Source organism: Berghia stephanieae, chromosome 3 (assembly GCF_034508935.2).
Source record: "Berghia stephanieae isolate SIO BIC M18660-M18661 chromosome 3, UCSD_Bste_1.3, whole genome shotgun sequence".
In the NCBI taxonomy this organism is placed as follows: domain Eukaryota; kingdom Metazoa; phylum Mollusca; class Gastropoda; order Nudibranchia; family Aeolidiidae; genus Berghia; species Berghia stephanieae.
Genome location: NC_088362.1, coordinates 44,946,021 through 44,960,742, shown reverse-complemented (window position 1 = coordinate 44,960,742; position 14,722 = coordinate 44,946,021). Strand labels below are relative to the sequence as shown.

Genomic DNA, 14,722 nt, shown 5'->3' with positions numbered 1-14,722 from the left:
AAGACTCAAAAAATGCCAAAACACTCAAAAAAAATGCCAAAGTCTGTTGACTCCCACCCCCACTAAGAAAACTACTCACTTTTGATAGACAATTTACTATCATATCCTGGCGGCTTGCGTGTTTTCTTTTCTTTTTTTTTAAATTTTTTTTTTGAATTATACTAAATTTCCTTTTTGGGGTATTTTTTTACCTACTGACTACTAAGTGGAGTGCTAAACCACTACACCACGGTTGAGAAAGGGTGTCATTTGAAGTATAATATACAAGAAAAGAAAATGCCAAATGAAAATGCCAAATGCCAAATGATTTTTCTAATGCCAAACGGTTTTCAAAAATGCCAGATTTTTGGAATCTGGCATTTAAAATGCCAAACTGGCAACCCTGATAAGGAGTAGGAGGAGGAGTTTAAATTTCGTTTCCATTTCTAAAAACTTGGTTAGGATATAATTTTGGAAAAGTAGAAAACGGTAGGGGCTGCCTGATCGTGAAAATATTAACGAAAGAGTGAAAATGGAGAGGCTTCCGACATATACCAAAAAAAAAATTTAAAAAAATTGCCTCCTTTATATGATTAAAAGAATGTTCATTCCAATGAATATCATTTCCAATTATTCAATATGATTCTATTTTTTAAAAAGAATCTCTCACAAAGGAGGAATATTTTTTATTTAAGTATATGTCCATTCTTTTTTTTAAGGGGGTCAAAATTGCTCTGTAAATTGCACTCTATGATAATAGTAAGAAAAAAGGTGGCCATGTCAATAACTTGCCTGGCATACTGCCGTTTTCTTTTAAAGAACACAGTATGTGCTATTTGGTTAACATTGCATATACTTTGTACTGTGTTTTTAAAAACAACAGCAACACAACAACAAGATGTTACAGTAGCCCATACAAGAACGTGTTGGTAAATGTAAGTCTTGGAAAATAACAATGAGTTTTTTTATCCTATTTTTTTAAAGAAAGAAAAAGAAAAAAAAACATTTGTAATTTTGTCCCCAGCGATCTGTATATAAATGTGTTCACGTATTTAAAATGCACTGACCATTCATTTATTTATTATCACGTAGAATCCATCTCTCGCGTGTGATTATTTATTTATTTATTTATGTAATCTGAGTGTAAGAAGATGTGATTGTGTATTGATCAACATATAAATTCATCATGTAGCCTACGTGATCCTTTTTCTATTGGGCGCAGGTCATCAATGAAGATTGGGGGATGAATTATAATACGCTTAATAAAGTTTCCTGGTGAATCATAAAAAACTAGATCGCAATTGAGAAAAACAGCAGACAGAAACAAATTCTAAATAATAACCATAGCCGAATTTTAAAAAGTGGGTATTGAACACAACCGACCAAGCCTCCAAAAGGAAAGCTCGGTGATTGGTTGAATGGTGACCTACTTCTATGAATGAGAGAGTCCCAATCTAATTTTCGATACCTGCACGAGTAGTCGTAACAGAATGTGGTAACGACCTGGTGTTCCAAAGGATACGCCATTTATTGATTAATTTAAAGATTCTCATGAAACATTCAAAATAAAAACTGAAGTCTTCAACAATGTTGAAGAATTTAGCCAGTGCTTTTTTAAAGATAAAAATTATTATAGGAGACATCTTCGAGTACAAAAAAATCGATTAATTCTTTCATTTTGACGATATTATTGATGTTACCAAATCATAACGTTTTGAAATCATTAATTTCGTTTGAGCCATACCATGAAAGTCCAAAGCATGTATAGAACGTCTATCATCTCTTTCCGCTATTGTGCATATAACAGTTGTCATGAAAGATAAAATTATACGTGTTTAAATCATGCATATATTTCAATAACACGATTTAGAATAATCTAAAGTTTGAGACAAAAAAAAAATTAATTTAATCACCAATTAATTGATAAAGAGCTTACCAACATAATATTTGATTTTGACGAATAATGTAACATGACATTGGATATTATTGTATTTTGTATGTCAAATGAATGTAAATAGAGTTAATTATACTACAAATATTGAATATGACACTTATTTATGTACTAGATATTTAATTCTCAATATTATCAATTAATTGACACATAAATTATATCTATGCATAAAAGTTACACAGGGCATTTAGAATCTATTAGCTCTTAAACGATATGATACGAATAATTAACAAAATTAATGTGAACCGCAATAACCATGCACCCACTTTACCTCAAAATTACATTGGTGGAAGAGAAGACCCCCATGACATGTCTAACCCCCCCCCCCCCTCCTTCTCTCTCTCTCTCTCTCTCTCTCTCTCTCTCTCTCTCTCTCTCTCTCATATATATATATATATATATATATATATATATATATATATATATATATATATATATCTTCTTCTTCTTCTTCTTCTTCTTCTTCTTCTTCTTTTTTTTCTTCTTCTTCTTCTTCTTCTTCTTCTTCTTCTTCTTCTTCTTCTTCTTCTCTCTCTCTCTCTCTCTCTCTCTCTTCTTTTTCAGTCATCTCAATTGCATGTATACGATAATGATTCCAGAGCAAAACAGCTATTGATACCGTCAAGTGGGGTCACTTGACTTAAGGGGTGCGGTGGCTTTGCTTCTGTAGATTTGGACAAGTTAGATTATATTTATTAGTTTTGTGATAATTATTTCTTTTTATGAAAAATCGTCCTCTAATAAGGGAAATGACTGCAACAAGATTGAGAATGCTCCAAATGCTCCAAATGAGCTGAGCAAAGTCACCCCAGATGACGGTAGTGTGAGTAGTCGAGGTCGATACAGCATGCTATTCTATCCGATTAATAAACAAATGATTGATAATTTATGTTTTACTAGTGCATTGTTCCGCGGCCATTAGCGATCTAAAACGCTCGAAGAAGACAATGAGCTCATTGAAAGACAGCAGTTAGGGAAGAGCTTTGTTGTATGGATGCCCAATGTAATACGATCGAGGCACAGAATTTCGATTGCATTGGAACAGAGACATGATGCTGTCTGGTGGGAGTGATGCAAAAGCTCGTACGTTAACATGGGTTCTCTTGCCGGTGGGTAGTGTAGAAGCCCATGTCCCACGCAATGAAATAATGCAAATGTTTGTTTTATTTATTTAATTATGTATTTTTGGAAGTCTACTACTGACGCCCATTTACTTCCACGGAACTGGTGCAGAGCCCAGTTTGTCGAAGGAACTGTGAAAGTCAGCAAGAGACAGGTGCAGATTGCAGATAATGTCAATACGCATGACGGAATTGGTACTGAGGACTGTTTGTTGCATAGGAGTGGTGCTAAGAATCATTTGTTTATAGTGAAAAAATGTTTTTGATCATCATTCAATTTTTTAAAACGATTTTTATAAGAATCTTATAGAGATATAATTTGATTACCTCTATTAACTTCGATAATTTTTTTCTTGGACGATTTTGTTCTGCGTAAAATGGTAAAACAGTATTATTCTTAAACTTGTGTTTCATGACTAAGAAGAAAATCGTCTCTGAATTTTGTTTCCTGGGCTTGTTTTAAAATTGTTTAGCAAATATAACAACACTACAAGAATACCGTTTTGATAATAATTGAAAACGAAGGCAAATTTAAAGATTTATTTTCTTATATTTAATATCAATAAACGACATCATTAAGAATGTTTACGTTGCTTTACAGAATCATTTGCAAGCAAGAAATACTACTAATAATGGTTGCCTGTAGCACATATGCCTACTTTTGTTAAAGGATGTAAACCTGTAAAATAAATAAAAGGTTAAAACTTAAGTATTGGCAAACGTGCTTGTCGCTTGGAACTTATGCTAAAATTGTTTCTGTTTATCTATTAGGCCTATCTTTTGATAATAAAAGCCAAAAACGACTGTACTTATTGTTATTTAACAGCTTGCGATGTTAAGAACACAAAAGGACGTCATTAACAATATTTCTATTTAGCTTCCGAAGGGTGACGCACGAAAGGATTGTACCCGACGTGGAGTAAAGGGCACTATGATTGTACCAAAATCATTGGTTGTATAAATGTATGTAATAAATTGTTTGCTTGTTTGTTTGCTTTTTTGTTGGGTTTTTTTTTATTTGTTTTTTTTTTGTTAGTTTTATTTTTTCGTTTAAAAAAAATAATTAAGTGTTTATGTATTTTATTCAACACAAACTTCTATATATATATGGTGGGATGGTTTTAGGTTATCGCTATATATAGCGCTCCTTTCGAACTGCTCTTCTTAATTTGAAGTTGGCAACACCCCTCAGGTCATCCGCGAACACACAAGGGCATTGCTTGATTGGCTGGTTTCAGGGTTGCCATTTTGGCCCTTTTTGGGGCCAATTCCGAGACTTTTGGTCCTTTTCAAACACAGCTGGCCCCCCATATATCACTTGGCCCTTTGGCTCTTTTTTGGCCCCTTTTGGAGAGTGATTGCCCCAAACGAACCCAACTACATAGCCTTTAGTTCAAAATGAATTTTGTTCAATTTATCCACATCGAGAAAATTGATATGTGCATGCACACATCGATATTCGTAGTATTACTGATTCGAGTGTTTGAGACATTCATTGATCTGACACCAAAACCCTCCTCGACCTGTCTCTGCAATGAGCTTGCATGTGCTGGGTGCTGATTAATTACACGAGGCAAGGAATCTGACAACGGACGGCGATGACTTGGAGTTCGGAAATTGAGAGGGGGTTGCGTCCGGTCGGCACTTAACACCGCCCCCTCCCACTCCCCCAAACGCCTGTATGATTGAAAAACAATGGAACTGCCTTGTTCGTGGAATTTGGGTACAAGTTCACAAATGAATGTAGTAAATATGTACTGGGATTTGTAGCCAATGAACAGCAACGCCAAAGTGTGGAGGAAAGGGTGCGTCACACCAAAGAAAGATGCTTGTCCATGTTAGAGGTTGCTTGTGAGCAAGTCAAACTAAGACTTCCATCGACAAAGGACATGTTCATAGGACTCAGTCAGCTTAGTCCAACAAAAGTCCTTAACTAATATAAACGACTACAACAAATTATTGCGATCTATTATTGACCGTGAGGCACCGCCACAATGTCGGGTCGTATCGAATCGACCACACTCGCGATGGTTCAATTCCGAGATAAAGGAATTAAAGAGAAAAAAGAGACAGGCTGAAAGGAAATGGCGAAAGAGTGGCCTAACGGTATTTAAAGATATCTACAAAGCAGCTAAGTCGGCTCTTTATAACGCCATCACATGCGCAAAAAAGGCCCACTACAACGAAAAATTTCAAAGCATTACATCTTGCAAAGAACTGTTTTCCACCGCAAACGACCTTCTTGGCAGTAAGAAATCCACACCCCTTCCATCGTCTAGAAATAACACCGAACTAGCTCAAAATTTTGCCAACTATTTCCACGACAAGATAAAATCCATTAGGGAAAACTTAGACAATACATCATCATCATCGTCACCGAGCTTTGGACCATTCCATGGAACGCCACTACATGTTTTCGATCCAGCCACTGAAGATGAAGTGAAGTCAGCCATTTTAGATAGCCTATCAAAATATTGTGACTTATTAGACCCCATCCCAACTAGTATTCTTAAGACTTGTATTGAAGAACTGTTACCAACAATAACTGAACTTATAAATAATTCGTTTGTCTCAGGTAGTGTCCCCGACTCGTTTAAACGTGCCATTGTTAAACCACTATTAAAGAAGTCCGATCTAAATGTAAACGAACTGAAAAATTACAGACCTGTCTCCAACCTTCCATATCTATCCAAAGTGCTTGAACGCATTGTGTTAAAAAGACTTTTGTATCATATCCATCTAAATAATTTAAGTGAAATTTTCCAATCTGCCTATAAATCACATCATAGCACTGAAACTGCCCTTTTAAAAGTATGCACTGATATTCTTAATAGTATTGACAAAAATCATGTCTGTTTATTGACTATGTTGGACCTTTCGGCTGCATTTGACACCATTGATCACGAGATACTTATTAAACGATTAGAAATTACTTTTGGAATTAGAGACACTGCGCTTAGTTGGTTTAAATCATACCTAACATCAAGATCTCAGTCGGTTCTGATCGATGGCGCAGTATCAGAAACATTTCCTCTAAATTACGGCGTTCCGCAGGGGTCTGTCCTTGGTCCTGTTATTTTTACTCTTTATACTCAACCTCTTTCGGATATTTTTGTTAAAAATAAATTAATGTATCATTTCTATGCTGATGACACTCAGATCTATGTAAGCGATATCCCTAGTAATATCCCATCATTAATTACCCGTGTTGAAGACTGTATTAGAGATGTTAAATGCTGGATGGAAATTAACAAGTTAAAGCTGAATAATGAAAAGACAGAGGTGATGGTGTGTGGTAGAAAAAGTGTTTTGAAAGATGATTTTCTGAAGTTTACTCTAAATATAAATGGGTGCACAATTAACCTCTCAACGTGTGTGAAAAACCTCGGGGTAATGCTAGATCAACATATGACTATGCAGGCACAGTTTGATTCTCTATGTAGAAGTTTGACAATAGGCTTAAAAAGAATTGCTTCAGTTAGACCTTTCCTAACAAGAGAAGTAACATGCAAACTAATAACATCTTTCATACTATCTAAAATAGATTACTGTAATTCGTTAATCTCGAATGTAAGCAACGATAAAATATCACGCCTTCAAAGTATCCAGAATGCGGCTGCTAAATTGATTTTAAGAAAGAAGATAACATCCTACTCGTTGCCACTTTTGTATGAGCTGCATTGGTTACCAGTTAGAATGTGAGAATCGAATTCAAACTAGCAGTATTGTGGCTATAAGTGCCTTAATGATCAAGCACCATTGTATATTACTGAATTTTTAGAAACTTATAAGCCAACGAGGAGTCTACGTTCTGCACTATATTCTACAAAATTAATTGTTACAAATAAATATAAATATAAATTTTACGGCGGCAGATCGTTCAGTCACGTCGGACCTTCCATCTGGAACTCTCTTCCTAAAAGAATAAGAGAAGCGCAGTCCTTATCAATATTTAAATCAAAGTTAAAACACCATCTCTTTGTTAAAACACATCTTGATTAATGCATCTTTGTAATTTGACCCCAATATGAATGTTAATTTAGTTTATGTTATTATATCATTATTTTATATTATTTCCGTATTTGACATAGCATGTGGATGTATTATAACATATCTTGTATTAATGACTTTATGTTTAGTTATTACATTGTTGTATAATGATAATATTATGTTGATGTAGTTTGTATAATGTTTCATTTGTATAATAATGTCACTGTATTATTGTTTCGCGCATTGAGCAACACCCAGTGATGAAAATGCGCGTTATAAATGTCATGTATTATTATTATTAAGTGGACAAACCTGTATTCAGCAGCCTACCGTTCCCTCATTTGGTTAAATCAGATTTGGTAGATGATCAATACAGACGTCTCACTTTTATTTTTATTGACTGGTCAGATGTGGAAGCTTTCAAAACCACAGGACTCCCAAGTGACACCCATAAATTTTGGTTTGGAGTTATGAAAACACCTGGATTTGAAGAGCTAGGTCAATATGTGATGAATTGCCTCATTGTTCCGAGCAGTAATGCAGTCATCGAGCGTGTCTTCTCATTGGTAACAGCCACAAAAACAAAGCCCCGCAACCGAATGGGAGTACTTTGTCTTGATGCAATAATCAGGATCAAATCTCATCTTCAGCAACGATCCAAATGCTGTAAAGATTTTGTGGCCACAAGCAAGATGATTGCACTCCATAACACAAAGGTGTTGTACACCAAATCAGATGAGAAGGATGAGGAACAGCAGGAAGAGTGCATTCAGCAATTCCTGTAGATTGGATAACGAATATTTAAGTTAAATGTAAATACTTTATTTTCTTTTCCACTTTGAATGTATTTAAACGTAAATAGAACTTTATTTCAGAATTATTCGTTCGTTCATATAAGTTGTGATTAATTGGAATGACATGCGGTGAAAATATACAAAATTAGTATCATGAGCTACGGAAACCCACAATGTCGTCGAAAAGTACAGGATCACTCAGGTCTGTGATAAGGAAAATGTGTCCCAAGTTGAAACAATGGAAGAAATCACTTTAAAAGTTAGTTGGAGTTAGGTAGGGCAAAACTGTACACTTGTGGACCAAGGCCACCCACCCACCAACCATCCTTCACCAAGAGAAGTTATGGCAACCCTTTGGATATGTACAATCTGAGTCTGGCAACATGCATACGACCCCCCCCCCCACCCCCCCCCCCCCCCCCCTTTGCACGTAAGCTCACTCCTCTTTATTGTTCACACATGTTTGTATGATTATCTGTATTCGGATATACATTCTGTAACGTTTAGTGAACATTTTCCGTATTTTGGCCCCAAACCGTCTCATTTGGTCCTTTTCTTGTCAAAATCTGGCCTCACGACAAAAAATCACCTGGCAACCCTGGCTGGTTTCCGAATCACAAGCTATCATTATCACCACTGTGTGAGGGTGGGTGAAATATCATTTGATTAGAATGTGTTTACATTGAATGAAGTGTATTTCAAAGTGAAACTAGAAAATGGATCGTAATTCGAACGTGTTTAGGTCTCCTTTTTATCGACCAACAGGCCATTTGATGGCTGCAGCACCACAACAAACTGTGCAAACTAAATCTTCGTCCAATACGTTGAAAGGAATTCTCGCAGGTAGGAAAATCAGTCTTGCGTGTTCCCAATCAGCTGATTGTTGTTATTGTTTACATTCTGATTCTGCTTTGGACTCGGTGCCCGAGACCTAGAAGTTCTGATCGCTTTGTCGTTTTTGCTCTTATTCTAGCTTTGTACACGTTGCTCCTACTTTTCTACATGCACTGCGTCTTAATTTACCAAACTCTGTTAACCTGGAAGACTCATATAGAGCTGTCTCTCGAATTCTATCTTTAATTTTCTAAACACCGTTTCTAAAGTAAAGAAAAAATCAGTTATCTAGATAGTTTGACTCACAAAATCAAAATCAAAAGACAGTATCAGTACATCATAGCCACAACGCGTTCTTCTACATATTGCTGACAAAGAAAAAGCCTCCTCATCAGTAAGTTACGCTTACGTGCAAACCGTAAATAACAATTTCTATGATCTGGCCAAAATTTTTGACACAAATTCAGAAAAGTATCGGTGACCACAAAAGTGAACAACAAGTTGGAATATCTGAAATACTACACACCAAAGGATTACAAGGAAACGACAAGCTGAGCTCATAGAAGTATAATTTTGTTTTGTTTTTTAAATTTCAATTAGTATTTATTATTGATGATATGAAACTGATGAAAATGAGAATAACCATAATAGTAAAGTAACTGAATAGGAACTGTCAACAGGTAGTTTCAACCTGCTTTATTTGACAAGATAGACAAAATCATTGATCAATTGAAGTCCAGTTTGAAATTAAAAAGAAAAAAGTCAAAACTCTTCAAAGTAACAGTGAGCTAAAGGAAAAGCTTTTCTAAAAGCATACTACTTTTCATGATGTCCAAATAAAATCAGGACAGCCTAATCTGATAGTGTTAGACAAGCAACAATCCTTTTACAGACCAAATTAGGGTTATCAACAGAGTCAGTCTAAGTCTAATAACGGCAAAACAGAATTTTCTCTGAACTCTTCTTCTATCAGTTCCATCCTCTGCCCACTGACAGCCTCTCCTGATTGCGCATACAGATTGGTCCGAATTGCCACTTCATTTTTGGTTTGTTAGGTCTTGGGGTCCTGATATCTGAGTTGGAAGGGGAACTTGCTTCACACTCAAAGGGACCGAAATCGATCCCGGGTGACATCTTAGTGGTGTCCTATCCAAAGGATAGCAAGCAAATGCTATTGTCAGTTTCACACGATAGAAACTATGATAAACTCCACCTCTATGGGCCTAATGGCTCTGAAGGACTACTGTGGCAGGTCTGATAATCTTACGGTTTGTAGAGTAGACTCCTTTTTTCAGTCACAGTTTCTTGTTTGATCAACATTTTGAACATTTTAGTGAGGTTTTAGTGTTTCCTGTATGTCTCAGAAATTTACAACCTTAACGTATACAGGTCTTCTTGACTAACTATTATTGACCGAACTTGTGGCCTTCTCTGTATATTTTCTAGGACTTTAATATCTTTTGCAAGGTGAGGATTCCATACTTCGCTGGTGTACTCTAGCAAGGGTCTCACCAAGGCTGTTTAATATTATTATATGCCTGGATGTTATCTTTTTTAGGACACAGATTACAGATTAGGAATAAAGCCTGCATTTCTGTTTGCCTTGCTTATAGTATGTTGGATTTTGTTATCATAATGTTATAAAAGACTGATCATTTGCAGTCCAATGTCTATACAAATACCCGAAGTAAGTGTTTCCATTAGTAAAATCAGTTTTTTTCCATACAATTTATTATGGTACAATCCTGTGACATCGCAGCTTCTTTTTCAAAACTCCTTAGAAGTGTGTAACCGGTCTTCTGGATGACTCTACTTTTAAAGTGATTGCATCTTATAAATTATACTTATAATCTAAATAAATAAGTTCTCATCGTCAATGAAGATCATCCTGATTATTCATTAATACGCCATAAATCTTTGCAGTCTTGCTGTGTAAACTTAAATAACTTTACAATTCAATATGTACCTTATTAGTTGTCAGTATACTTTCAAGTAGTTTTGAATCATAAATAAGAAAGGTTTAATGGTAACAACTATTTAATAGTTTCCTTTTAGCACACCATTTCTATTATATTAAGAAAGCTGCTTTCTCCAAAGGCTCTGTCTTATCTCAAGCTTCATGGGTTTTTAAAAATAACTCGGGGAGTGCTAAATATTTCAGAGCTGCCAGTTGTAGTAGCATCAGTATACGTTTCTGTGGCAAGAATGATATCTGGTTTGTGAATTTCTTTGAGCTGTTCTTATTCAATAGGGGTTTAGGACAGTTATTAAGCTACAATAATCAACATGTTTATTTTTTAATTTTGAGTGCCTTGTATGCTTTGATTCCTCTCCGTTTAGAGGGATTATTTGTGATCTTATTTCCATATTTTATTACAAGTACAAGTGTCTTTCTTTTTGCTCTTGAGCTATTATATTGTGCAATGTCCACTAAATGTGCTCAAAGTGCTATGCTGTAATGAGCCCACATTCATATTAAGCACCCCAAGCTCATATTGCTTGAGATGTGGATGCTATATAAATGAACACTATTATTATTATTATTATTATTATTATTATTATTATTATTATTATTATTATTATTATTATTATTATTATTATTATTATTATTATTATTATTATTATTATTATTATATTTGGTTAGTGTTAGGATGCTCTGCCCCAAATCTGTACGGTTCACAGTAATTCAACCAAAAATGGCCATAACAGCATTTCCCTGACCTCAGTGTCACTCGCGTGTGGAATATCTCCATCTTGATATATTTTACTAAATGCAATATCAATCTTTATATCAGTTGGTGATAAATCAATGTCCGTATTTAGCTCATAACATACAGACATTGATTGCAGCTTCTGCAGACTTCCAGTACCCTCATTATTCTTGTCGTGTACATCAAATTTCCAAGACTGCTAATTGCCTAACATACATTTATTGTCCAATTCATTTCATATTCTATCTTTTTAGATTACTTGCATTTGATAGAGATATGTAAACAAGATGAATTGAATAAACTTTTTCTTCTTTTATCATTTTGTAGGGATCAACATAGGTTTTTAAATGGTCAAAAAAAAAATAGATTATTATTTTTTACTGCATAAAAACAAGTCGCCCCTTTTGATGCTGTAACGTACCAACACACAAAACAGCACGAAACCTTAAACATTTATAGTCGGATTAATTCAATACAAATCATAAAAATGGCTGGCTAAAAACAATAACAAAGAGCTGAGTGACATCAATTCCGTTCTATCTATTCTTTTTTTCTGTGGTGTGTGACATTATGAACAAATTCTTCAACGTCATTCATCAAAGTAAATAGGCTGTTTATTGTGTTATAATTTGTTTTTTTTATATGACACAAGCGAATGCAGTTCACACATTGTTTATCCGAACAAGCTACAAAATTTGGCCAAGGACAACCACAGTGATATCATATTTGTGTAAATTTGTAGGGTAATACATGTTATCATAGGCTAGTAATGGATATTGAAATGGCAAAAGGGTAATACATGTTATCTTAGGCTAGTATTAGGTGATGAAATGACAAAAGGATAATATGTTTTCATGGGCTAGTAATGGATAATGAAATGGCAAAAGGGTAATACATGTTATCATTGGATGGTAATGGATAATGAAATGGCAAAAGGGTAATACATGTTATCATTGGATGGTAATGGATAATGGGATGGCAAAAGAATAATGCATGTTAACAACCAATTGAATGTTTAGCAGTTATCATAACAAACCCTAAACTTAGACTAAAACCAAATGAAGACGGAATAGTCTTTTAAGCATTTGTTTATTACGATAATTGCGGGCCTGACAATTTTCACCAATAGAGCAATACTTTTACTGTTCTCTTGGCGAATATAGTAAGCTATATGGTATTGTGTTAGAGTGTAACAATGCGCTAGCTGTGAATGGTTAACATCAGTACCATCTGTATTGTCAGCATTTTATTCTCATTTATTTTTAGATTTGACAAGCAAGAAGCTTGTCAACATAATCCCTGTCTCCAAAACTGACAGGTTACCTACCTGGTCGTGATGCCCAGGAAGATTCACTTTTTAAAAATGATATCGCACACACTTGTGCATTTCTTCCGCTCCTCAGTTTTTGTTTTTTTTTTAATTTTTTTTTTGTTGGAAAATGGTGTTTATATCCTTTATGTGCAGCTATGTGGTCTAGTGGTATGACATTCGGTTTCAGATCGGAAGGTCTAGGTTCGAGCCTCGCTCGGCACATAGTTGAGTCCTTGGAGAAGGCTCTTAACTCACATTCTCTCACCATACTCAGGTGTAAAATGAGTACCTGACCATTAACAGCATTGTCTCTGTCCGGAAAAAAAATTGTAATATTGTCTAACAGGCGTCATGTCCCATCCTAAATGTTAAATGTTGCTGTTGACCAGGGACCCCTTTCTAAAGCGATTTGAGCACGTTTAGTAGATATTACTCTATATAAAAGCTCAATTTTATGTTATTTATGTGAATATTTACAACATAAAGTGAAAAAAACGGAGTCCATTCAATGTCAATAAAACTGTTTGATTGACCTTGAGATAACTGCTGAAACATCTTGCCAACAGCTGCTACGCATTTTTGTTTGTTCGACAGTAACAGTATCCTTATTCTTGTGTTGTAGTTTTAGTTATAGGACAGGATATTGTTTTGTCAAGAAGTCGGATGTATGGGGCAGTAACATTAACATCTCTACAGTAACAAAGGATTTTATTTTTTTTGACTTTCTCTCACCTAACTTATTACATTACTCGCTGTGGTGTTCTGGTTTTTCGTTGTCCATTTGCATAATATGTATGGGTTAGTATGTCCAGAAGTGGTTTCATGTTTCACTGATGTGTATACATTATAAAACTGACTGACGTCCCCCATCGAGTCGACAGTAAAGGTTCAATAAAAAAAAATATAAGATGTATGTGTGTGTGTGTGTGTGACAGAGAGAGAGAGAGGGGGGTGATTTTGTTTCTATCACAAAGAGAGAGAGAGAGAGAGAGAGAGAGAGAGAGAGAGAGAGAGAGAGAGAGAGAGAGAGAGAGAGAGAGAGAGAGATGTTTCCGTACAGACGGCCTTTAAAAAAGAAACGTGAGTTTAAAATAGCGCAATGACCATTTAACATGGTCAAAACGCTTTACAAAGGGTCCCTGGTCCCCAGCCTGCAACAACATTTTCATTTAATTTGTAGGACGATACATGATCTCTCTCTCTCTCTCTCTCTCTCTCTCTCTCTCTCTCTCTCTCTCTCTCTCTCTCTCTCTCTCTCTCTGTCTCTCTCTTCACCGTCCTCGCATAATTTTATGTGAGTGTTTGTAACACCCTCGTAAACCCAGTGTTTGTAACTTTACAGAAACGTTTTTGTTTTGTTTTTCAAATAACGATTTTTTTTTTATTACACACGCACATATTCTCCCATGTATCTATTCCAGAAACAGCAGTTACAGCAGTCAGCATTTCGTGTAAACCAGGGGTAATAATTTCCTTCCTCCAGCCTCGATCAATTTCTTTCATTGAGTTCGGGACCGTCCAAATCAATCACTGTGGAAAGGACGGATGGAATTGTAGGGGGGGGGGGGGGGGGGGGGGGGGGGGGGGGGGGGGGGGGGGGGCTAGATAGAAGAGAAAGGGGAAATAACGAGAAGGACGAGGATTGTTGAGATCGAATATCCGTTTTAGGGTATAAGAATTTGTGTTTTATCCAGACATACCATTTATTTATTTACGCAAGTACACCTTGTCCTAGAAAAACATCTGTAGTGTTTTCAGAGTACACAATAGAACATATTTCATTATTTGTCACGCTTTTTTTTTTCAATACATAGATTAGATGGGTATGTGATCCAGGGGGGGGTGAGTACTAGTTTTTCAGAGGCAACAAAAGGCCCGTAGAGACAGAAATTATCCCAATGTCTCTAGTGATAATTGGACAGTAGCAATTGCTTTCTGACTTATCGCGAACTGCTTTCTGCCAGATTTAACAGACCTTGCTACTCAATCAAGACGGATGTGTGTGGTGGAGGGGGGGGGGGTCAGATACA

The 14,722-nt window shown here is 35.7% G+C and overlaps 1 protein-coding gene across 1 annotated transcript in view; it reads left to right on the top strand.

Moving 5' to 3' along the window:
- Nucleotides 1-8,440: 8,440 nt before the first annotated feature.
- The window catches only part of LOC144967820 (tricarboxylate transport protein, mitochondrial-like), a 44,644-nt gene continuing 38,362 nt past the window's right edge, over nt 8,441-14,722 (top strand). Inside the window, exon 1 of the mRNA XM_078905483.1 lies at nt 8,441-8,678. Coding sequence (XP_078761609.1) covers nt 8,552-8,678 — 127 coding nt within the window. The 5' untranslated portion in view covers nt 8,441-8,551. The remainder of the gene's footprint in view (nt 8,679-14,722) is intronic.